The sequence below is a fragment of the Balaenoptera musculus genome, chromosome 13 (genome assembly GCF_009873245.2).
Source record: "Balaenoptera musculus isolate JJ_BM4_2016_0621 chromosome 13, mBalMus1.pri.v3, whole genome shotgun sequence".
Classification (NCBI taxonomy): domain Eukaryota; kingdom Metazoa; phylum Chordata; class Mammalia; order Artiodactyla; family Balaenopteridae; genus Balaenoptera; species Balaenoptera musculus.
Genome location: NC_045797.1, coordinates 61,046,014 through 61,072,240, shown reverse-complemented (window position 1 = coordinate 61,072,240; position 26,227 = coordinate 61,046,014). Strand labels below are relative to the sequence as shown.

General features: G+C 40.1%; 1 protein-coding gene across 2 annotated transcripts in view; it reads left to right on the top strand.

Moving 5' to 3' along the window:
* Positions 1–26,227, top strand: part of CRIM1 (cysteine rich transmembrane BMP regulator 1) — a 204,952-nt gene that overhangs the window by 116,417 nt on the left and 62,308 nt on the right. For both annotated transcript variants that reach the window (XM_036872288.1, XM_036872287.1), the window contains exons 5-7: positions 3,435–3,556; positions 12,951–13,133; positions 15,547–15,744. In XM_036872288.1, coding sequence (XP_036728183.1) covers positions 3,435–3,556; positions 12,951–13,133; positions 15,547–15,744 — 503 coding nt within the window. The remainder of the gene's footprint in view (positions 1–3,434; positions 3,557–12,950; positions 13,134–15,546; positions 15,745–26,227) is intronic.

Below are 26,227 nucleotides of genomic sequence, written 5' to 3'. Positions count from 1 at the left end.
AGGTGTCCTAAGAGAAGTGTGGTATTCGGGGTTTCAGAGAGGAGCTATTATCTGAGGTTGGCCTGGAAAGACAGATGGTATCTAGACAGACAGCTGGAGATGAGGGCTAGATAAGGAATGTTCAGGAGACAGTAGGGTGAGCAGTGGAAAGACAGCAAAGGGAGGGCTTGTTTGGAGAATAGAAGGTGACTGTAGCATCAGGAGAATGAAGAGAAATACTGCGAGATTGAATTCGAATAAAGATCTGTGGGCTTGAGAATGTTGAATGCTAGGCTGAGAAGTTGATCAGTTAAATGAAGAGTAACTGAAGGTTTTTGACTCCAGAAGTACAGGAACTGAGCCATAGGATGGGCGTGGCATGAACTGGGAGAAGGGGAGACTTTGGTGAGAGGAGACCAGGTCGGAACCTGGAAGTTGGAGGAGGGAAGGTTTTAGAAGTGAGGGGTAAGTGTGGACATTGATTTACTCATAAGTCAGTCCATTTCCTCAGCCGCTAATCCACATATTTTCTCCATTCCATTGCTTGCTCTTTATCCAGGCATTGGGGTAAAGGGTAAGAGGGAGATTGGGAGGAGGGACCAAAAAAAGAATCAGAATGAAGAGAAAAGGTGATGAGGGCAAGATTCTGTTTGAGTGCTTCAGTTGTTCCGTAATTCAGTGACTCACTACAAGAAGACTAGGCTCTTCTAGTGGAAAATACAGGATAGGAAGCCTTGTTTGATTTTGATTTATTATGTATAGACATAATACATTTCCTTGGCAAATAAGGGTCCTGATGAGGCCCCCGTTTGTTACCTGAGAGTGTGTGTAGACTATCTGTCGAAAAATAACTCACATGAGTTGTATTATGTTGAACTCTGTGAAATTGCTATTTGACTATTTTTGATCTGCAAAGAAAGCAGTTTCGTGAAGTCTCAACCTAATAGATACTTGCTCGATAGATATCTGATGTGAGCCCAGATTTTAACCTTTTCTGATTCCTTCATAAGTTCCTTCTTTATTAAGGTGCTAATGGTCTTGAACATCTGCTAGTCTCAGGTTCGGGGAAGCTGTGAAGAATCAAAAGGGGGCAGTAAGTAGGGAGGGCTTGCCAAGGGGCTGGTAGAGAAGGGGAAGGAGCTGGGAGCCAGCCTGCCGGCCAAAACCAGGGCATCTGAATCCTTGGATCTTTAGTGTGCAATCATTCTGGGTTTAGAAATAAAAATTCAACCTAAAGGGTTTTCCTTTCCTAAGTGGGTCACTAGGCAGTTGTGCAGTTTTAGATCTTCTGCAACATGCTGGAGACAACCTGTATGGGTCTCTGAGAAAACAAGAGAGATGTTTAAATGTTGGGAAATAGATCAAATGTAAAAAGCGGAAAAAAAGGGCAAACTCAGTCATGGTTTTCAGGTTGGTGTGATTTCTGTCGGCCCAGCAGAAAGCCTGGCACGCAAGTGCACACACGTGTTGAGGAAAGGTCTCTGAAGGGTTGAAAGGCATCAGAGGAGGTATTTATTGGTTGATCGTGGGCTTCCTGGTGTTTAACCTAAAGTAATTTCCTAGGACACGTCAGTGGGAGAGAAGGGGAATTCCCAAAGATGTGGAAAAAGGTTAGTCAGCTATTCTTGTAGGATGCTTTCACTGTAATGACATCCAGATATTGCGATCAGGGTGGGGCCTCTCAGTACTCTACCCCCATCAATCTGTAAACTCTGAAGAGTTTAAGTTGTACAGAGTATGAAGTGCAATAAATGTAAATGAGCTATTGTTACTGTAATGTCACAGGGATATGATCATCTGCTTAAAACTGCAGTGCCTAGGCACATACAAATGAGAGACTGTGGGATAACCTTACCAGGGACTAAAAACTCAGTTCATATTTACTCAGCTGTAGAAGGTGATTGTCCGGTAGCAATAGAGATTATGAATCAAGAGCTCCCGGCTTTGCTCACACAAAACAGCCAAACATTTATTTTAAACCATAGTCAGAAACACCATTGCAGCAAAACTTTAATTACCTAACACCCTCTTCTCCAATATAATCCATATATAACCATCTCCCCACATGGAAGAAGCCTGAGAGGGGATATTCACACCTTTCCAGTGGCTTTAATGGTGTTTGGTGCAAATTTTAACTTAATTCATTTCCTTTTTAGTTCCACAGTTAACTATAAATGTCATTAAACCTCTAGGCCTGATTATGGAAGTACTTGTGGACAACAATCATATTTTAATTTATGAAAGATCCAAAGAAAAATAGGAGAACAAAACAATCAAATTAGAAGAGGGAAAAAACAGAATTAATGTGCTAATGGTTCTTCCCTGCTGGGAATGTTACCCTCCCCTGATCTTGTCCTCTCTGGTACATAAATACCCACATACTTCCGGCAAGGATGTCTCTTTTTAGGATGTCTTCCTTTCACTTCTGCCAACCTGGGAACTCCCTTAGTCATCCTCTCTACCCTCTGACCCGCGCTTCCATTGCCAGGGGAGTCCCAGGGCAGAGTCTAGCTGCTCCTTCCTTGTATTACATTTACATCCTGACACCCTGCTGCCCTGAGCTTCTCATTTCCTGCCTCTTATTTCATTATAACACATCAACATCAGGCAGTTGACAATATCTTTTTCTCCTCTTATATTTACCTGCCTCTTCTTTTCCTATGGTCAGGCAAGTTTTGCAGCGGAGTTGAAGTTAAGGGTGAGAGCCAACAGAGGTAGTTTGCATTCAGAGAAATGCACACATGCAGCTTAGAAGGTCCAAAACATTAAGACCTTCAGCTTCCAGATAGCTGTCACAAACTCCATTTGCTAAAGCTTATGCCCTTTATTTACAAAGCTCCTCGGTCTTCAATCAGAATCTATTTCTTTTATTATACACAATTATAAATTAATTAATGTAGCTCCAGAGGAGGATGCTACTAGACACAATCACACAGATTAAAAAAAAAAAAAAAAGCCAACACTAATAACCTATTAGTTGAAAGAAGAGTCAGAAAATTTGCTGAAAAACACCTAAAGGTCAACAGCAGCCAAGCAGCAACATAGAATCATTTAACGCAGGAGGATCATTCTGTGTCAGACCGTGCAAGCATCACTGATGTCTGGAGTTAACAGGATAATGTATGCATGTAAAGATGGCCCTGAGTCATCAGGAAAATGTTTGTTATGCTCAATACCAGTCTGGTTAAGTAAGAAATGAAGTAATGCATTTTAGGAATATTTCTGTCAAAATGGTTAACGTTAAATATCTGGGCGTATACTGAGGAGATGAGCCTTAGTTATCTGGAATGCCAGTTATGTTAGGACACGCTCCCCATTCCCCAGCGACACCAGATAAACAGGACAGTGTCATAGAGAGGGCTGAATAGTTTTCCACAGCCACTTTGTCTGTGGTCTCCCGACTTCTGTGTTGTTGTTTATTCATGGGGTTTTCCTTCCCTTTTCTTTGGTTTCAGATGCGAGTGTCTCTCTGGCTTATGTGGTTTCCCCGTGTGTGAGGTGGGATCCACTCCCCGCATAGTCTCTCGTGGAGATGGGACACCTGGAAAGTGCTGTGATGTCTTTGAATGTGTTAATGGTACGTGGGGTTTCTCTTGTTCTCAGAGAGTGTACATTTGTGCAGGAGGAGGAGGGAGGGTTCAATCTAGCTGTTCCTGTCTTTTAAAAGGCAGAGAATATACTCAGGGACTTGATGAAACTCAGAATATTTGTTTAAGATCCCACTAGGCAGTAGAGAAAGGAAAGGAATCATCATTCCATCCATTAGAAGGAGCATCTTGGAAGTGTAATCACAGACTGCATGTAGCCATCGTATTCTGCTGTGTTTCAGTAGTTCAGAAATTTTAGGATTGCAAGAAGAGGATCATGGAAAATGTGGTCGTATCCCTCCTATCATTCAAGATCTCATTGCATTATTGTCAGAGGTAATCTTTGTAACTAACACCACATTGGAGTGTCCACAATTTGAAAGAGAAAAGACACTGTTCCTCTAGTTTAGCGTTTTCCTACTTAGAGGCCATTATATTGGCCTAGTTGGAGCTGGAACCTTGTGGACCAGAAAAACAATCCTTCAGTCATAAGATTACTTCAAATAGAATCCACCGTTCTCCCTTGGTGTGTGATGACCTGGCATTTATTGAATTTAGATGCTAGAAGGGAGGAGAGCCTAAAACATGTCCCTCCATCAGAATTTTCAGAAGAAAAACAAAGAATAAACTCAAGCAAGTGAAATGTCAGTAATTTTAGAGGACATTGTTTAGTCAACACCTAGACACACAGGGAAAATGATTTTGGATTTGGACAAATATAACAAAATTACGCATATAGAAGCGTCCATATTTGCTGCCTACAAGAAATCGGGGTTCAGAAGCTTTTCTGCCCTCCTCCCAAGCTGCCCCTCCCCCACAAGAAAAGGTTATGTTAAAGTCCAGACCTGTTTCACCGAGTCCTGTAGTATTTAGTCCAGTGGCTGCATATCTTGTTTTGTTTTGCTTTGCTTTGATTTGAAGAAACACTTGTAGTATGGCTTTGTGGTTAAAAAAGAACATAGACTACAACTAAATGACTTCAGTTTGAAAACTAGTTCCTCCATTTAGTAGCTGTGTAACTTAGGGCATCCCTTGGTCTCCCTGGGCCTCAGTTGCCACATCTGTCAAATGGAGTGAATAACAGTAAATTAAATGAGGTTTTATATGTGAAGCACTTGAAATTGTGCCTCAAGAGCAAATAGTCTTTATAATTTTGTGTGCCCACCTCCTGTTCATATCCAAAGATGCTGTTCTGGACATTGCAGGGGGATGGAGAAGGTGAGGGGAGCCTCCTGACTTAAAGACCTTTATAAATACAGGCATGCAGGGAGAAGTGCAGGAAAAGTTCCACGTGCATAAATCTCTTCTCAGTGCTTCTCTCCACCCGTATTATTATCCAGCCGGTAGTAATGTCTGTTAACCACCAGCAAATGGCCAAGCCTCTGGTACTGCTGAAGTGAATTGATTGTAGGTGACATTTTGTGAATATTTAACTTGTACCATTGAGACAGAAATAGTTGGTCCTTGTCCTGGGCTCCCAGCATCTCAGATGTGCTTCCTTCCAGTATTCATCCCTCTGCACATCTGTCTCTCATGCTAGAATCTGAACTGCCAGAGAACAGAGAATCTATCCTTGTGTCTGTGTTATTAGCACATTGCCTGCCTCTCAGAGTGCACCCAGGTTCTGATGGGTAGTTGGGTGGGTGAGTGAGCAAGTGATCTGATTCATATCATCTTAGTTCCCTCTAGAGTGGCTGTTAATTATCAGCCCATAGAGGGCTTACTTTGTGGGAATTCGCCATCTTTTACTGCCCTACACTTTAATCTTAAGTCTCTTGTCCCCAGGAAATATCACCTCTAGTAATACAGTTTGCCGTTGTATCCTCTGGGTGAGGAAGAGGAGTGCCTTTCTTCTTTCCTTGCTTCTTGATTATAGAAACCCAAGTGTCATGACTTTCTCATCAGGACATTAACTTTACATCTCTCCCCAGTGTGATATGGTTTGGACAGCTGATAACTGCCCCCCGCCACCTCAGTGGCCTTGCCCCCGTTTATAGAGCCCTGACTTCAGGAACAGGACTTGCCTTCAGCTGTGAGAAAATGTTGAGATGACAAAGCAGTCACAGGATTTCTGGTGTTTGCCTCTTTCTTGCCACCATAAATTGGTTGGGTGATCTTTGCTTTATTTCGTGTCCTGCTATAGTGTGTCTATTTCTATATTAGTCATTCAATTGTAGATGAGACTAGAAACTACAGTACTCTGAAGATTCAAAATCCCACAGAATAGTGTTTATGGAATTTTGTCTCAAAGCCTGTATTTCACTTTTTTTGTCATATACATACACACACCTCCCCTCCACACGTACACATATTCGTATGTAAGTGTATGTGTTTGTTTGTTTATTTGGCAACTGGTGCCCTGGGAAAATCATACTGTTGTCATAAGGTCACCATTAGAGGATATTACATATCAAAAATTCATTATCATTGCCCAGACGAGCAGAGGTCTATTTTATATATACATATTTTAAAAAGCCATATATATATGGCTTTAAAAAAAAAAAAAAATATATATATATATATATATATAGAAAGCCTTGCTTATGCACAAAGGATTTGAGGCAACTTTACACTGAGAACAGATACAATAACATAGTGGTAAAATATTAATGAGAAAAGAGAATCAGAACCGTAGAGTTGTATGTAAAAGTTGAAAATGAAAAGCAAAAAGAAAGTGCCTACAGGTATGCAGGCCATAGCATCTGTCTGTTTAATTGTTGGAGTTAAATGTCAAGTTAGGCCCCCAGCGTCCTGGCCATCAAAGTGAAAAAGGAGATAGAATCAGATCTGCAGTTCTTATTTTTAGAGACGAGAAGCCTGCTGAACAGGGCAATACTCTGCTCGTATGGAAGCTTGAAAAGAGAGCGCTGGATGACACAATAGATCCTATCCTTAGTTGCTTTAATCCCTTAAATGCGGAAACAGATTTCCTCTGGCTACTCTTCTCAATAAAAAGCAAAAGCAAAATATTAAAATACACCTCAGCAAAAGCAGTTTTCAGAGGTGAGTTTGACACCCAGCTGGAACCTGGGTGCTTAGAGGACTACTGATTGATTTTGAGAAACCCCCAAACGTGTAGGAACACGTAGGAATAGATCTGGGAACCCCAGTTCAGGAGACAGTGGGTTGCATGTTAACTAACCCCATGTGCAGAAACAGAGATTGCCTGCCAGCACTCGGCTCCTAAGCTGCCATCCAGGTGATCCATATGCTTATGTTATTTCTTTAAGACAAGCGTTACCGTGAACACAGACGGTTAAAAAATATTCACAGAGAGTTCAGGAACTCCTGAGTTTTGAAAACATTAGCCTAGATGAATAGATGGAAAGAACATTCTCCATAAATATTCGTTCTCTTTTCTGTTGGGTTCGGTTTTATTTGGGGGGGGGGGGATGGGAGAGTTGCCCATCGGATTGTTATGGTCTGTGACTAAGGGCTGAAAGGAGGACCTGTGAGGTATTGGCTGAATGAGAACCCTGTTGTTTAGAAACCAAAGGAACAGGTGGTATGATTGAGCTCCTTTTGTGTAAACTTAGAAGACATTAGTATCGTCCCCTAGAAGTATGACCTCCACAGCAGTGTTGAATAATCCCAGATCTTCTTCAAGAAACAGTTCTGTGTCTGCTCCTGCCCAAAAGCAAAACTTTTGTCATTAGTCAGCTGGAGCTGAGTGATGGCCTCTACTTTTAGATGGACATGTGTTCTCCATTTGGTTACAATACACCCTATTGCCTTACACTGGCCCAGCTCGCTCATTTCTAGAGGCATTTGGGTTTGAATAGGGAAGTCATCCACGTCCAGAATATGGAAACAGTCATATGGTTGCTTAGATATGATCAGCTGTCCAATGTACATGCACAGAAATCCAAACTAGAACATCATGGTTTGAGTGTTGTAGCCACTAACTGACTCTTCCAGCATCAGACACACTCACATGTCAAATCCATCAGTCACAGGAGAGCCATACCCAAAGTCAGCTTGCCCCTCATGTAAAATTTGGGCCTAGAAAACTAAGACCTGCAGTTTGTTAAGAAACTTAGTACAAAAACTTCTAATGATAACCCATTGTCTGTTTAGCAATAATACTCAGTAATATTTCTAGGGATATAATGTCTACTTCTACAGTGATGGAGAGAATATGGCACTTTGAAAGAAATATTCCACTCAGTATGCATTTATTGAGCATCTGTTGTGTTCCTGGGGTCTTATCAAGCTAATTTTGCTTAAGAGTGATACAGTCTTTTGCAGTCCTATTTTGTAAGTATTGTTCCCCTTCCCTTATCCTGAAGTAGTATCTGCCTGGTATTCTCTAGCTCACACACCCTGCTTCCCCCCCATAGAAAAGGTGTTTTCCTCCTTCAGCTATCTGGAAGCTCATGTACCCTGTCTTTGTGATTACATCAGTTTGTTGCTGATTTATGGAGAAATTTTCAGACGTTTCTCATCTGTCATACAGTTGTCTCTCTTTTGACTTCTGAAGTCTGCCCACTTGCTTCCTCTACAGCTTACCCCCAGTGAAAGGAGACCAGAGGCAAGACATTAGCCATTTCCTACTGAGATATTAAAGAGAAAAAGCAACGGAAGTATACCTATTTGGATTTTTTCTCCATTTTCACATTTGATGTGAAGTTCTACATTTTAGTCTTTTCCTTTGCTAAAATTATATACCTATCACCGTCTGCCAATCAGTGTAATTTGGCAGGCAGTAGAAGTTATTAACAGTCTATAAGGTTCTTTTTCAGGAGTTCTGGAATATGTTAAAGAGGGAAGAGAATATTCCAGAACTGAGAAACATAAAATTTAATTGGGCAGACACAACGTGCAAAAATACCTAAAAAGACACTGTTGTGCATCTCAATGCATATGCACTTTTATGCATTGATAAGTACAAGTTACACAGTAAATTATTTTATTTATAATATTATTCTTTCCTCTGTCCATGGAAAATGTCCTCTTATAGAGGTAGTGGTAAACTCCATAGGGTTCGAAGATTCACATGTATCCCCAGCAGGTGAAGAAGTAATTGGTCATTGCTCCTCAAAGACCACTGCCAGCCATTTTTATCATGCACTTTTCTGAAGAGCTTCTATCAATTTGTCTCAGCATCAAATAGGGATTTCATTATGTTGTGTGATTTTTTTTTTTTTTTAATCCTAAAGAATCGATTGTGTTTTCAAGGCTGTGTTTTCTGGGACTCTCCATCTCTCTAAATTCCATTCCCTTGCTCTCTGTGCCTTAGCTAGTGAAATGTAACTCTTGTCAATCCCATCCCCTCCCGCTCACGTTTCTGCACAACCCACCGTAAAAGCGAGTTCATCTGGAGCCGCTTTATTCATAACCACAGCCTTCCCTTCTCACTCCTTCAAATCTCACACCAAGATTTGTGGCTTCACCCAGATGGTAGCTGTGGTTGATTAAGGCAAATAAGTATTGATAATTAATATTGATTGGTTTCTAAAATATTTTTTTCTTCAGTTTGAATGGAAGCTCAGCATTTTGTTAGAATGCAGTATTTTGCCTCCTTCCACAGCATGCAAATTTGATTGATAAAAAGCACTCCATTTTCTACACTTTGGAACTTGTGGTCCAGCTGCCCAGTTTCTTCCAATCCCAGCTCAGTTTAGTATGTTAGCTAAAAGTATAATAAATTCTGAGCTGTAATAAGATGATTCTTTCTGACATGAGTTTTCTGAAAAAAGAAGTAGTATATCCAGCCAGCACTAGAGGTTCAGACATGCACATTTACTGCTTGTGTAAATATATACACACATCTCATCTCACACTAGTTATGTGACTTTAGACAAGTTACCTGATCTCCTTAAATTTCATTTTCCTCATTGAAGAAGTGGCTATTAATATTTGTTCTGTCTTCTTGACAGAATTGTTATAAAATCAACTGAGAAAGTACTTGTTTGTCCAAGTACAAAACAAATGTAAATATACTGAAATTAAAATGCAGTGAAAGTCTCAAATATTTCAAATATCCAAGGTGACATGGAGAAATGACGTTAGGACAGCAGAGCCCATGAGAGTTGTGTGTATCATGATCTGGTTTTTCCCATCTTATTAAACAGGGTGCATTAGCTCAGGAGAACTTTCTTTAGCTTGGAAGTACTTTTGTTTTACCAGCTTTATTGAGATACATACTATGCACTTCACCAAGTGAAGTTGCACAATTCACTGTTTTTAATGCAGTCACAGAATTGTTTGATCCTCACAATCAATTTTAGAACACTTACATCAATCCCCCCAAAATTCCCAAACTCATTAACGGTCACTCCCCATTTCCCCCAAACCCTCCAGTACTTGGCAACCACTAATCTACTTTCTGTCTCTATACATGTGCCTATTATGGACATTTCATATAAATAGAATCATATACAGTATGTGGTATTTTTTGACTGGCTTCTTTCACTTAGTATAATGTTCCCCAGGTTCATTTATGTTTTAGTATATATCAGAATTTCATTCCCTTTTTATGGCCAAGAAATATTTCATTACATGGATATACCACATTTTGTTCATTCATACATCAGTTGATAGACGTTTAGGTTGTTTCCGTTTTTTGGTTATTATGAATAGCACTGCTATAAACGTTTGTGTACAAGTTTTTATGTGAATAGATGTTTTCATTTCTCTTGGATAAGGTTATACCTAAGAGTAGAATTGCTGGATCCTCCGGTAACTCTGGGTTTCATATACATCCTCACCAGCAACGTATGAGAGTTTCAGTTTCTCCACATCCTCATCAGCATTTGTTACTATCTCTATGTTTTTCATTTTAGCCATCCTAGGATATGAAGTGATGTCTCATTGTGGCTTTGATTTGTATTCCCTTAATAAGTAATGATGTTAAGCATCTTTTCATCTGCTTCTTGGTCATTTCTGTATCTTATTTGGAGAAATTTCTATTCAAATATTTGCTATTTTTCAATTGGGTTGTTTTTATTGTTGTTCTTTATATATTCTGATACAAGTCCTTTATCAGATATTTACAAATATTTTTTAATCTGTGGGTTATCTTTTTCTTTCTTTATGCTGTTCTTTGAGGCACAAAAGTAGATGAAGTCCAGTTTAACTATTTTTTCTTCTGTTGCTTATGCTTTTGGTGTCGTATCTAAGAAACCATTGCCTAATCACAAAGTCTCAAAGATTTACTCCTGTTATCTTCTAAGAGCTCTGTAGTTGGAGCTATTACATTTAGATCATAGTTCTGTAATTCATTTTGAGTTATTTTTTGTATATGGTATGATAGTGGTCCATTCTTATTCTTTTGCACGTGGATATCCAGTTGCTCCAGCACCATTTGTTGAAAAGACTATTCTTTCCCTCAATGAATTATCCTGACACCCTGTTAAAAATCACTAAATATGAGAGTTTGTTTCTGAACTCTTAATCAATTCCACTGAACTGTATATTTATCCTGATGTCAGTACTACAGTGTCTTGATTACTGTAGCATTGTAATATGTCTTGAAATCAGAAAGTGTGAGTCCTCTAGCTTTGTTCTTCTTTTCACGGTTGTTTTGGCAGTTCTGGGTTCCTCACATTTCCATATGAGTTTTAGGATTGGCTTGTCAGTTTTTACAAAAGAACCAAGTAGGATTTTGATAGAGATTGCAATGAAAATATAGATCAATTTGGGGAATATTTTCACCTTAACAATATTATCTTTCAATCCATGAACATGGAATATATTTTCATTTATTTAGGCCTTCTTTACTTTGAACAATGTTTTTTAGTTTTTAAAGTACAAGTTTTGTGCTTCATTTATTAAATTTATTGCTAAATATTTTATTCTTTTTAATGCTACTGTGAATGGAATTTTTTTAAACTTCATTTTCAGATTGTTCTTTGCTAGTGTGTAGATATACAATTTATTTGAGTTGCAGTTGTACCCTGAAATCTTGCCAAACTTTTTGTTCGCTAGTTTTTTAGTAGATTCTTTAGAATCTTTTAAAATTCAAGATCATGTCATCTGCAAGTAGAGAGAGTTTTCCTACTTACTTTCTCATATGGGTGCTTTTTATGTCTTTTTGTTTGCCTAAGTGCCCTGGCTGGAGCCTCCAGTACAAAGTTGAATCGAAGTGGTGAGAGTGGACTTTGTTGTCTTGTTCCTGATTTAAAGGGAAAAGCATTCACCCTTTCACTATTAAGTATGATGTTAGCTGTGGGTTTTTCATAGATGCCACTTATCAAGTTGCTGTTTAACAACTTCTACTCCTAAGTTATTGAAAGTTTTTATCATGAAAGGGTGTTGAATTCTGTCAAATATCTTTTCTATGTCTACTGAGATGATCCTGTGTTTTTTTTTCCTTTATTCTATAGACATGCTGTATTACATTAATTGATTTTTGGATATTAAGCCAACCTTGCATTCTTGGAATAAATCCCACTTGGTATATAATCTTTTTTGTATGTTGCTGGATTCAGTCAGCTAGTATTTTTTTTTTTTTTGAGGATTTTTTATGTCTGTATTTATAAGAGATTTCTTTTTCTTGTGATGTCTTTGTCTGGTGGGAGTTCTTTTAAGTCAACCAAAATTAGAGTTAAGAAATGGATTTAGGGAGACTGTTTTAGGGCAGAGAAAAGATTTTAAATCATTGGTGTCATTATGAGAATTGTAAGTGCAGGGCTTTGAGTCCTTAGCAGAACATAGCCTTGAAACACAATGGAAGGAGTACAAGGTTTTAGTTGAAGAGCTACTGTTTTTGCTTATATCATTTGCTAAATGTGTGACTTTGAGCAAATTACCCAGGATTTCCTCACTTCTGCACTCAGGATAAGAATTTCTACATCAGACCTTTGTTATTGGGATTAAGTGAGGCAATGCATGTAGAAAGTGTTTTTTTAAAGGCCAAGCACTATTATAATTACAGATTATTAAACAGGATAGAAAAAAGAATTTAGGAGAAAACACTGGAGAAACAGAAGAACATAACCTCTTAAAAGGCCTAAATAAATTTTTTGAGGCAGAACAAAACCTAATGTGGAGGCAGGATCATTTACTTGAGGGTAGAGAATGATTTAACAAAAAAAAGTTTTGTTTAACAAAAAATCTTTTTAAAGCACAAATCAGAAATGTGAGTTTCATGGTCACATGGTTACTTTTATTTGGGATAAGGAGACGCCAGTATAGATTTTACTAAGAGGAATTTCTATTCCTTAGTATAATGAGAATAGTGATGTGTTTTATTTACTTTATTCTACTTTACTTTGCATTGCTTTGTTGCTTCTGTTGTAAAAAATTATATTGAGTGTAGTAAATTTCCATCAAATTTTAACCTGCTGTCAGACAGTATTTTCTAGAGGCTGTTTGAAAAGTATGAAAGGACACCACTCAGAAATGACTTTGAATCTGCCTTGTTTGTTTTAACTCCTTTAGAAACAAAGCCAGCCTGTGTATTCAACAATGTGGAGTATAGCGATGGGGATATGTTTCGAATGGACAACTGTCGGTTCTGTCGATGCCAAGGGGGTGTTTCCATCTGCTTCACCGCCCAGTGTGGTGAGCTGAACTGCGAGAGATACTATGTGCCCGAAGGGGAGTGCTGCCCTGTGTGTGAAGGTAAGGACAGGTGCCAATCAGAGAATAAGAAGAAGAGGCATGGTTTAGGAACTTAATATCAAAATTGACCTACTTCAATCTCACTCCAAAATAGAGGAAGATTGAAGAAGTTCCCATTTTTTGTCATCGTGGTCTACCTTTTAGGACTTGGGTAATGCTAGGTAGACTGTGTGAAACTGTCAATACTTCCCTGAGGGAATTTACACCCTGGGGGTAGACAGCGGTCACCTGTTTCCACAGATCGACCTGAGGTTTCCCGGAGGTGCTTTCTGTTCCTCCTCTGTGGTTCCAGCAGTTCCCTGGCAAGTCCTGGGACTTTCTCTTCATCCTGACATTAGAATTCCACCTACCCTGCTCCCCTCAGATTGCTCAGCTAGGACAGGACCGCCCTAATCACTGACCACCTCAGCCAGTCAGCTCAGAAAGGAACCGACCCTGTTTCCTTTCCGATACCCACGCCAGTTCCGCTGAGAGCAGGGCTCCCCGTCCTTTGAAAACGTGTGGTGGTGAGAGTGGGGTCATGGTGTGGCACGGTGGTGACACCAGGGCAAGGCCCAGACAAGTGTCCACTGTGGCCCTGGGCAGAAGGATCCCCAGGGCCTGCTTTCTCTTTATTCCCCTTTTCCCTCCAAGAAATAATAGGTCCATGTTCCTCCAACAGGCTCGACCCTCCTGTCTCTCCTATTCAGAAACAATAAACATTTCAGAATGATAACTCTGAATATCATGTACTACAATCCACACATTTTAAGGATCAGGATAATCAGAAAAGTAGTCACTTGTCTGAGTTTCCAGTGAATCCAGGAGCAGTGAGTGCCTGATTGTGTCTCTGGTCTAACTGCCCTACACTGTTTCCCCAGAAAGGAGGATCGCGTGAGCTTTCTTGTCCTGCCCGGACCACAGACCTTCAGTCTGGAGTCAGGCACATCCGTCTCATGTCTGACACTCACCCTGCCCTTACCTCCGCACGTGAAATGGGAGGACAGAATTTCATGCCATGTTCCATAACTTTTTCTGTTTTCTAAATCCATTTCTTTTCAATATTTGAGCTCTGTTTACCACATAATACTGAAGATATGAAATTGCTTAGAGTATGCAAACTACATTCCTAACATTGAACAGTGGTTCATAACAGGGAGGCCGTCTTCCCTGTTAGAAATTATTTTTGCTAATATAGGAGAAAGGTGGTTCACTTTTTAGGTGTCATCAGGGATTTTAAGAAAGTCACATCAAACTTTTAACCTTACCAATTGATTTGTTCCCTAGCTAGTTGGTCGTGTAAAAACATAGATATGGACCTCTGTGTAATAATCATAATGAGTTGTCTGGGCATAGATCCGGTTATGTCTCACTCCCTGGAATTCAGATCCAGGCTCAAAGTAGAAATGAAGTATGCAGTGTAATATTTTTTATAAAGAAATTTTATAAAGTCTTATCTAACTCAGGTCTCTTGGCTGCTTGCATCTCTGGCAGACTGCCCTTCTGAAGCTGTGACTGCATGCTTTTCAGTTTTGGCCTTCTAACTCTCTTGTAATGCCCTACTACCTCTTTGGAATAAAGAGGACCAAACTCGGAACTGCCTGGACTTTGCTTCCAGCACAGCAGCACTTGCTTCTTGAGGCCAGATTTTATGTTTCTGAAAAAGAACATTGAGTGATTTATCTAGTTGCTTTCATTTATAAGGATATTTGGGGTTTTTTTATTTATGTGCTTGTCAGCAACCTCAGAAAACTTTTTTACACTATCCTCGGCTACCTACGTTCCCCAGCCTCAGCTGCTGCTTGACTGCTCAGCTTGGGGGAGAAAAATGGCGTAGGTTCACAGCTTTCCCTCCAGGGCACAAGCAGTGCCATGTATGGTTTAGAGAAGCTGTGTCAGCCCTGTCCTGAATAAGGCCACAGCAGGGGACTGTATACACCTCACTGTGCCTCCAGGCACCGTGGGATAGACTTCAGTTAGTCCTAGAAATAACAGGCTCACTATAAGTTAGATGGGGCATTATTCTTTCCAGTTTACAGGAGGTAAAATGCAGGTGTAATAAACATTTAAGCTGGCAACTCAGAAGGCATCATCAGAGCCTAAAACAGATCAGCATTTTTTTCTCACGACCAGCCCACAGCTCCGTCCACGAAGTTTTGCACCTTTATGAAATGATAACACCTGCACATTGGTTTTTATGCCTCAGATCCCCTGCCCTGTGTGCCGTGTCAGGATGGGTGGACAGAAATTCAGCATGACAGCTGCTTTTGCATGTCCCCCTAGAGACACCTCCTGCAGCCCTGAGCTGCTGCTGAGCACAGCTGGGAAAGAACTGCTGATGACGAGAACCTGGGGAAAAAAATGTCTCTAGGTGCGGGCAGAGATAAGATGTAGAATGCCCTCAGTCTTACTCTGAACTCACGTTTTAATTTAGATCCCGTGTATCCTTTCAATAATCCCGCTGGCTGCTATGCCAATGGTCAGATCCGTGCCCACGGGGACCGGTGGCGGGAGGACGACTGCACGTTCTGCCAGTGCATCAACGGAGAACCCCACTGTGTCGCGACGGCCTGCGGACAGAGCTGCATGAACCCCGTCAAAGTGCCTGGGGAGTGTTGCCCCGTGTGTGAAGGTAACCCTCGTAGATTCTAACGAGCCCCTGGCGAATATCTCGTGTTGGATAAGCTTCTACCAGTATGTGCTTGCTTGTTTTCTGTTTCCTCAGGCATAATGTCTGCTTCATGCTGTTACCAGTTGCAGATGAATTTATTATACAGCCCAAACTAATCATTTGGGGGAAATGTTACACATTTACAGTGAGAATAGTGTGGTCTTTATTTTGCCACTGCAGATAATGCTTATCTGAATACTTTACGGTCAAAGTATATATACATTTTAATTCAGTTCACCGCAAGCCTGATTAACATCCAAAGGTCAACACAATGAAATGAAATGAAATTGGAAATAAGACCCATGACTCAAAGCATAGCTTGTTCAACTTGTAATGCTTCCATAAGCCCAAGAGTCCTGGCAGCTAGAAGAAAAACCTGGAGCCATCAAAGGTGGTTTTCACTGCCTGGAGTCCTCACCCTGAGCATCCATTCTGCTTCTAATATCTCAATGGCTGTGGCTTTGCAGTTCCTCTCGGGCTTTTTCTTATGTCTTGGTTACCTGCATTCACTACCTCTCTTCCTGTTTAATGGAGAGAGCCTGAGATATCCTGGACTAGTCTTTCCATCCCAACCGCTATTCCAGGCCACTTCCCCCATCCTGGGAAGATTCTTTGCACAGTTACTCAAGTCAGCCTTAATCCTTGGTCCACGTCTGTTACTACAAACAAGAGATTGAATATCTATACTGACAGGTCCAATAGAGAGTGTCTGTCATTAAGAAGCACATTTGCATAGTGAAATGAACTAAAGTGGGTCAAAAATTAGTCCTTGTGGAAGATGGATCCTTCTAGAATTTTTTAAAACAGCTATTAAGGAACTGACAGGTCTTTTCAGAAATTCAGTCAAGTAGACTGAGTCCTCTATCAAGAAGTCTTTTTTCTTCTACCAAAATTTTAATCAACTCAGACTTCAGAGTTTGCCTGACTGGCTTCATTAACTTCTGAGGGGTTAGAATTATTAAAGACCTTAAAAATCATATAAAAATTTAAGCTGGAGGATTCTGGTTCTATTGACATCACCAATTCCCTCACCATTACTCTACTCAGAATGCAGCTGCCACACTCCAAAACTTTATAGCTTCCAGATGACCAATTTTGTGGAAATCACCCACCCACCTCACACATACACTCCTCCTATCCCCTAAAGGCAGCATTTCAGTGCTGGAAAAAGGAGTGTGCGATAATATGTTTGATGATGTACAGTCAGCTTTACAAGGAAAGATGCCCTGCTGAAGCAGATAAAGATGGGAACATCTATCCCTGAGAATTAAGGGCAATCTGTTATTGGTTTGAAATATTTAAGTATATGTATGTGCATGATAATGTAAGAAAAATTAAAAGCATACATATAAATCCAGTAAACAGTAACCCTTTTAACTTCATGACTCTTGAGTCTAGATTGAAAATAAGACTTTGAAAAACTTGTTAAAAAAAATAGGGCCTTTTTTCTAAAAGTAAGAAAGGAAAATCCTTTGCGCTCATCTTTGGCCATCATTAGCATATCCATTGTGGTGCGTAGAGAAGGGAAGCAGTTGGTGAATAGACAAAAATATATATTATATGTATGAGAAACTGATTTATTCTTATGTCATATGGATGTTTGGGTAGGAAGTAGATGTTAGTTTGATTACTTAGAGTTTGGTCTCTGCAACATGGGTCACGTTGTAATCTTATCTTCCACTGTTTGAGAAAAGAGTGACAGTTTGGGTCAGCCATTAATTCCAAAAAATTTATTAAGAACCTTCCGTAATCCAGATACCACATCGGACACAAAGCTAAATAAGGGACAATTCCTAGTAAACGTCAAAGAAACTATTTAGGCTGTTTTAAATTAAACCAGGAAAAACAGAATGTCTGCATTCAGGTGCTGTGGGGTAAGTGCTTTTTATTTGTACCTGATTTCATTTAATCCTCGCATCAACACTCTGCCAAAGGCCTTATTATACCATTTTAAAGATGAAGAAATTAGGGTTTAGAGAGACTTAGATAATTTTTCCCAAGGTCAGTTGTCAATATGTGGCTGAGCTGGGATCAACTGAAGTCTGTCAGATTCAACTACATTTTTGTCTGCTTCCTCTGCTCCCAGAGGTCATCTCAGTTTCCTCCTGCCCCTATTTCTAGTTCCCTTACATCTCTCTTCATCTCTGGCTTTTGGCCCTGTGTTGGGACACACAGGAGTTTGATGACAGGGGAGGAGATCATTTGCAGTTTGACAACTACTCCAGGTGTTTTTGATGTGATCTCCCACCTGCCCTCTCCCCTGAATCTGAGGACCTCGGGGGAAGGATGCCTTTGAGGCCCATCCTCGATTTGCTTCTCAGGCCTCACATTCAGGTTGTCTCCTTCACTTCACCAGGCTCGGCATCTTTATTCCAAGCTGTTAGGCTCTGCTGGTCTCAGCCTTGCAGAAGGTTCCATTGTTTAGTTCTCAGAGAACTAATTTATCTTCTGTTTCTTGTTTTTGTTTTAAAGTCAGTTAAATAATAAGTTTCACGTAAGACTGCATTTACTCTCCAGTGACACCCTCATTTTAAGATGTGTTCAGAAGACAAAAGATTCTTTTGGCATGGGGATAAAAAAAAACAGTGTACAGCTTAGTATAATGATCGTAAAAGCTTATTATTATCTATGAATAATATTGTAATAAACTTATTTATTAATAATAATAAACTTGCAAAATAATGCAAGGCAAATAAATCTTATTGCTTAGTTTTCAGGATCCAAGAAAGACTCTGGAAGTATTCAAAAATATTTTTCTCAGCAGTTATTCAGTAGCCTATTAAAATAGAATTTCAAGTGATTTCCGAAGAGCCAAAGGATTAGACAAAATAAGAAAAAAGCAAGGCATTGTTGTGTAATAAATAATCAGCCAGAATTATTTGGAGGAAACAGAAAGACTGGTATTTATGCAGTTTATACACAGTAAATTCCTCTGTACACAATTGCATAACAAATGTTGGCTCTCACCCTTATTAGCTACAGTCCCAAGGTACATAGTCAGAGTCTGAAATTTGATGAAAGGGACCCCACACGAGGATTGTGGGTTTAGATTCTTCCTAAATAAATTACTGCATCACCAAATATAGTGTGTTTGGACCTTCAGGGAGGAAGAACCTTGTTGTGACTGCTGTTGTTATTAGAGATACATACCTTCCAAATGACAACATAATGTGCTTGGTTACTCCTGGAGGACTGGGAATGTGAACCTGGGGGCCCTTAAAGACTATGCTGTTACTTGACAGCTAACTCAATTCACAAGTACCTGAGTGCTGTTTAAATTGGCACTTAAGTACTCTCTTGATTAAGTCTTAGCAAGTTAGTGTCAACACCCAATTCAGGTATACAGATAAGCCATCCCGGTCTGTAAGTCTATAACGGATTGTATTCTTATGTTTTGTGCTGTTGGCTTTTCTCTACATCTCCTCTTGCTCATCAATTGCATTATTTTTATTTTCTGGCCCTTGTAAAAAGCTAGAATGGAAACACATGGAATAGCAGATAAAGTTTGCAGTTTAAGCATCTATATGGGAGATACGTCCTTATTTTCTTACAAACTAAAAACAAAAAAGGAGGGCAGCAGAATTGTCTTCCTCGGCATCTAGCACCATTTGCATCATCTTCTTTGTAGCCCTTAATGAGAGTAGCTGACATTTCTCGCACACTGTGACTGGGAGCCAGGCCTCAGTGCTTTGAGAGCATCAGCCCATTTGGTCCTCACAACTGCCCTCTTGTGCAGGTACTGCCATCCCAATTTATGATCACAGAACCCAAAGTTCAGAAGTCATGTAACTTGCCCAAGGGCCTACAGCTCGGAAGTGGCAGAGCAGTGTATCTCCAGAGCCCTGGCTCTGGACCCCTGCAAGGATTCTGCCTCTGAGACAAAGTGCACTTACTGACCAGTAGCCTAAAAGAGGCTACGTCCCCCATGAGCTAGGATTTACCATATGCTTTTGAATCCCTAAAGCAGCACCTGTCATGTAAGTAGGTGCTCAAAAATGGTTAATGAATGGATGATGAGTGAGTGAGTTAGCGAAGGGGGAAAAGACTGGAGTAAGACAGCAGACCCTGGTAGAGGGTTTCCTTAACCAATGCTGTTAAAGGGGTCAGATGCTGACCTCTGGTGAACTGAAGAAAGATTAATGTGTAAATGCTTCTATTTGAAAGTGCACTTTGAGAACAGAAAGCAGAGTGTTATACGAAGTATGTTTGGGACACGGTGGGTCCAGATGCCTACAGGTGAGTTGGACCAGTTAGCTTCAGATTGACTCCTCACTCTCCTGATGAGCACTTAGCTCTCGACTCCCACCCAGGGGCAGCCTTCCAAGACTGGTTTGTAAACTGTGGTTTATCCTCTCTCAGTTCAGCCCCTGAAGTCCAGAATCGCAGAATTAAAGTGGGCCTTCTCCAGACCCTCCAAGGCTAATGCTCACTGTCACATTTAATGTACTGCTTTTAAGACCTGCCCTGAGAGTGTGTAAGTGCCACTGCCTTGTTTTCAGCTAGACTTTTTTTTTTTTTTTTAATATCACAGTTAGGTATTGAGAATAATTTGCTAGTTGATTTCCCAGTAATGCCAGGTATAAATCCTATCTAAGTTGATTCTTAATGTCAGAGGGACCCTGAGGACAGGGTGCCATTTTCCATGAAAAAAAATATCTGTTTGTTTTATAATTAAAAGTAAGATAAGGTGTTGGGGAGGGAAATACTGGCTGCATGATGTAATGACATGACCGTGATGACGCAACAAGAAAAATGCAAGGTATGTGGACAAGTGTGAGGCCATCTCCACCTGATGCAGGAGATAAGAATTTCATCATCCCTGATTAGTCTTGATGTCAGATCTGATCTGCTGTCTCATCTTGGGCTGTAGCTGGACCCTGCCCAGGTGGCCACTGTGACCTGAGTGTTCTTTAGGCCCAGTATGTGCAGAGTCTACAGCTGAGATGAGTTGATGGTTTTGATGACCCTGGGGCTTTCAGAGCCAACGCCAAGAGTATCACTTTTCAAGAACTAGAAACAACATAGGTAATATTTTACAAATTAGCAGTCAATATTAGGATTTGAGTTGCTAGTAAATAAATTCCATGCTTGTGGTTGGGTACTTTCCAACCACAATGGGTACTTTCCTTTGTACTATTTCTGTTTCTCTGAAACAAAAGCAAAATCCATTTCCAAATTCACACAGGAAATAAAAGAGTTATTTGTAGATTGTCACAGCTCAGTAACTGGTATATGAGGGTCCATCATGTTATTCTATCTACTTCAGTGTTTTAAAGACGTTTTCCATAATAAGAACTTCAAATGAAAGTTATTTGCAGAGTTATTGTCTGAAACTGAGCTGAGTTTCAGGCAGGCCTTGTGATTCTGCTAACCTGGACTTAGCCAACTCTTGAAGTGGAGGAATAAAAATTGACTCCCTGTCCATGGAGTCTTTCTAATTCTCTGGACTTAGGATGGAATGTGATAGCTGTGCTATCAACTGTCTTCCTGCCGACTGGCTTTCTTGGATCCCTTACTTGGGAAATCCTGGTCCTACTTGGGACAGTGTTGAAGAGAGGCCATGAGGCATTTCTTGACCATGTGGATTTAACGCGCCACTTCAGCATCACCTCACCCAATAGATCATATGCTGTGGTCCTCTAAGGAGCTGGAGGTCTTTGAGCTGTGAAATAGATTGTCCTCCTCATCGTCAATACTAATTTTATGGGAGCACTATATTCTTTCCATAAATTCTGATATGGTTTGAATCAAGCCACCCTTCAAATGAGGTTTCTACTGGGCTGCTGGAAAAGTCTGTACCAGGCACATATCTGGGTGGGAATTCCTTGAAACAAGAAAATATGTTTCCAACCCTGCCCATAATACTTCCTCACCAAACAGTATCTCAAACGATTAAGCTACTGCTTCTGTGGCAAGGAATCAAACATAGTTTGGCTGACCCCAGAGGCAGTGAAGTCAAAGATGCCACAGGGTCACATGATATTAATGTTCTGGTACATAACAGGGATCAAAACTCAGTTTATGGGTGGTACTGCTTCAGTGCCATATACTATGCTATTATTAGTAGGCCAAGAATAATAAAATATTCGTAATATTTCAAAGACTGTTAGGCATGTTGTTTCATCCTTTAACTCTAAATGTCCTGGAAACTAGTTCCATAAATGGAAATTAAAATATAGCACAGTGTGTTTTTTGGCTTGTCCAAATAAGGTCATATGTGGGGTAACAAATGCATAGCAGATGACCATGTGTCAACCTAGGTGTCCTTTAACCTAAGCATCCAAAATTGTTCATGAATGAATTTCACAGTATTTTTTATTTTCTCTGGGGATTTAAAATATCTTTAGGTATTTCAAATAACATTAGAATGGTATGGTTCAGAGCTGATTCTGAAACACTTGATTAGAGAAACCTTTGCCTCTGATTTTCCAGCATTTGGCAGTCCCAGCTATTAAGTGTTTCCCTGTGGAAGTGGCCTGCAAGGGGCAGGTTCCTCTTTATTTCCTCTGCTGTTTACTTCCCATACCTAAATGGGCATTACTGCCAGGAGTCTCATAATTTTCCTACTAAGATCATAATAGAATCTAATAGTTCAGACTTGGGCCTGCTAATTTTCATCTAATCAACAGAGGCAGGAAAACAGAGTCTGGAATGCCAGCTATGTGAATGAAAAATATTTAGTCATTCTTGAAATGATAGGAATGTTTTTCCAACAAGCTTAAATAAACACAATCTCTACTGAGACTGTGTTAAACTTTTTTTGGATAAGAGACAACTCTTAGGCAACCAAACAGAAGTTAATGAAGGTTATTAAGAGACATGCCCTTCAGAAAAGGCTTATGGACATTAAAAAGAAAGATTCCATTTTCTTTAGGGTACAACCATTGACCAGAAGTAGCAGAATTGGTTTCCTTTTAGCTTTTGTCAGCCTAATAGAATTTAGCATTTTAACTGGTAATCACATTGTCTACGTTTTGAGAGATGTCCTGCTTTACTAGCCATGGCTTATTAGACCATCTTAGTTTAAAATCCTCATCTTCATCTCCTTCCACTGTTTGCCTCAATTCTAAGGAATGGATAGGTCTCAGCACACCTGTATTTAAAGCACCTGACAGCACTTTTTATATGAAGCTTGTTTATTTGTTCCCATCAATGCAAGGTCCAACTATAAAGTAGTGAAATTATTTTTAACATAATGAAATTATTTTTAAAAACATAACCAAGATTTACATATCCAAGTGAAGTGTTTTACCTTTCAAAATAGTTATATGGGAACTGTACAGCTATTGCAAGAATACCGTCGTTCAGAATATTTTTGGTACTTCTCTGTTGAAACTGACATTGCAGCTTGCCTCACTTCCTTTTGAAAATTCTTAGCTTTGTAAACCCCTGACTTTAAAGGTTTATTAGACTCTAGGAAATAGTCAAAGTCATTCACGTCTAAGTCTGGTGGAAAGGCTGGGTGATCTAGCTGGGTAAAACTTTTCAGAAGAAGCAAAAAGTGACAGTAAAGTAAAGGCACTCTGTCTTCTATGACACAGTAATTTCCTCTGAAAGCAGTTCTGAAGAGAAGTTTCAAATAGAATTTTAACGTGAACAACATTTTAGCACAAGCATATAGCCCACAAAAGTGAGTGCTTTTAGCAGTAACACTTATTTGTAAGTACAATTCCTGGTGTGTTTATTGGGAAAAAAAAATCATTTCACTTACCACATAGTATTTGTATGACTTCTAGGGACTAGAGGCATATATTTAAATGGTCATCTATTATATTACAACTTTTTGTGGAATTGCAGGTGTTCCATTCAAACTTATTTTCAAATAAATTAGACTAAAATAATTCCCCTCTAGAAATAACTATTTTAAAAGTGGTGGTGATTCCAATATAATTTATTTCTAATATTTTAGTTTTCGAACTCCACTTCCGATTGTACCATTTCAAACTGTCTCATTGTATAGTCTTAACCTTAAATGAGCAAAATGATTTCACATTGTTTAATACATGAGGGTTAGTATTCGAGATGGTGAGCAACCCAGTGAACTGTTTTTAAAGGCCCTATTGAAGTGTTTTCTGTGCTGTGTCTGGCCGATTGTTGAAGATAAAATATCTGCTGCAATATTGTTGTAAAATAGCAGGGCGGAGCGAAGGAATGAAAATGTCTACTAGAGAACATCCCTTGCCCATTGATGGACCTCCCGTCACAGGTGGCTGCTGAGGTGTCAGGGAGCTGGATCGTTCCCACCTGTCATCCTCTGCATTTGAGACTTGGCGAAATGCTCACTATCCATCACCGTGCAGATTGGGAAATCTGTTCCCCGGGGGCTTGGCAGGGCCAGATCTTGGTCCGGGGTCATACCATCAGTTTAATCCAAATTTGATATGGGACAAGCAATAATGAACAGTTAGAACTTTTTTGAAATTTGTTCGAAACATGAGAGGATAGTGATGCATTGCATTTTACACATTTTTCAATTCGAGTTGAACGATTAGCAGTTTGACCAAGTTTTCACTTGCCACGTATGTCTACAGGATACCTGTTTACACATCCAGTGAATTTTACTTTCACATCTAAGAGATTAGCTGGATTTATCACATTCGTTTGAAACAGAGCTCAATTCAGGGATCCAGACCATTGGGCACCACAGAATTTAATACTTGCTGCCAGTCGAAAATAAGATTCGGTTCAAGGCTCCAGCTCTCATTCTGCAGCATCATGAACCAAGACTAAGAATCCCCAAGAACATTCTAAGACCAACAAGTGCTTGGTCCTTGGGGACCCTGAGAGTCATGTAGCGCTCTGGGTTTGATTTTTCCCCTTGGCTGCTAGAGCAGACTGAGAGATGAGTCTGTAAGCCACGTCCCCGACCAGGCAGGACCTCACAGCATGCACCCTGTGTGCCGACCTCATCCCTGGCTGCGGCGTATTCTTTCTACTTAAAAGTTACCTTGGTCCTCATTTCCTCACTTTAAAAATGTATACATATATAATTTGAGACTGCTTTGGGTCTGCTTTGGAATCCAGCAAAGTATATTTAATGCTTGTTTATGTATTCGGTGCCCCTGCGCCGGTGCCTTGCACTGTGGTCCTGCCACCCATAGTTTGGGTATTTGAAGGACAACACAAAATGGTGTTCCTTTTCACCTTAATTGGAAAGCTATTGCCCTGCAAATCAGCTCACATTTTAAAGCAGTTCAGGGAGTCTCTATTTTGTTCGTGAAACTAAAAAAATGTTCAGAGATAATAAACTGTCAGTTTGGGCTGGCCTCAGGCCTTGCATATTGCAAGAGGGCAGCAAGCTTAGATCTTTTCAAGACCGTGACTCTCCCATGCTTTCTGGGAACCAAGTTTTAAAAAGATTCCATGGAGATCTTAGACCAGATGAAAGCAATAGGGGTGTTCCGCAGTGCTGTGACAGAGACACTGAGGACATTATTGTTTCAAACATGACCACCCCCACCAGTATTATTGTTAAGAAAGTACTGGTTGAATTATCTCTTATTATTGACATAAGTTTCATGTCACTGACTTACTGAAACTAAGATTTGCTGATCAAAGACATCTTTTAGAGATGGATTTTCCATATCCTCTTTCAACTTGAGGATGGCAGAACCACTGGCAAAACTACCAAAACAGTATAAATTGTACTGTGATGAATTTGCCCTCATCTTCGAAGATCCAGCAAGGCACCCATCATGAGAGAGGAAGCATGGGGTCAGCCAGGCACACAGAAGCATTGTTTCAACTCACACTGGATAAGCTGATTACGAAGAGATTTCTCTTCTCTTCGAGACACCATGGACACAGTCAAAAGTCGAAACAATGATACTCAGACTGCAACTCAGCAAATGTGAAAGGCGCCAGTGGCCAGTCACTAACACCCTCCAAAGCTTACCAGACCATATGAAAGGATGTCATGGACCCACCCACATCCCAGATGCTTTTCATGTTATCAGTGGAGATAGAAATGATGCTTAAGTTACAATGGACAGGATTCAGAATGCCAAGCCAGTTGTCAGAGCATTTATCAGCTGAACATTTGAGGCTTGCAAAAGGACTCATAATTCATTTACTGAGCCATCATCTGAGACCAGTTCTAGCTCTAAGCAGGCAGGATAGTCATTTCAACAATAACTATAGCAACAAGTAACATTCTGTTAACACTTCGAGTTTATGGAATAGTCCCCTCTTTACAATCTTATTTGAGTCTTACGATGATCTTGTGAGGTAGGAAGAGTGGGAATTCCCACTTTATAGAAGCCCAAAGAGGTTCAGCATCATGTGTAAGATAATGAAAGAACAGGGACTCAAGCTCAGTCTTCTAACCCCAAGTCCATGTCCTTGGCATTGCTTCTCTAGACCCTTATCGTAAGGAGGGAGAGGGTGAAGAAAATAAGTCAGTGAATATCAAAGTATTTGATCATCGTGGCTCAGATTCAAAGCT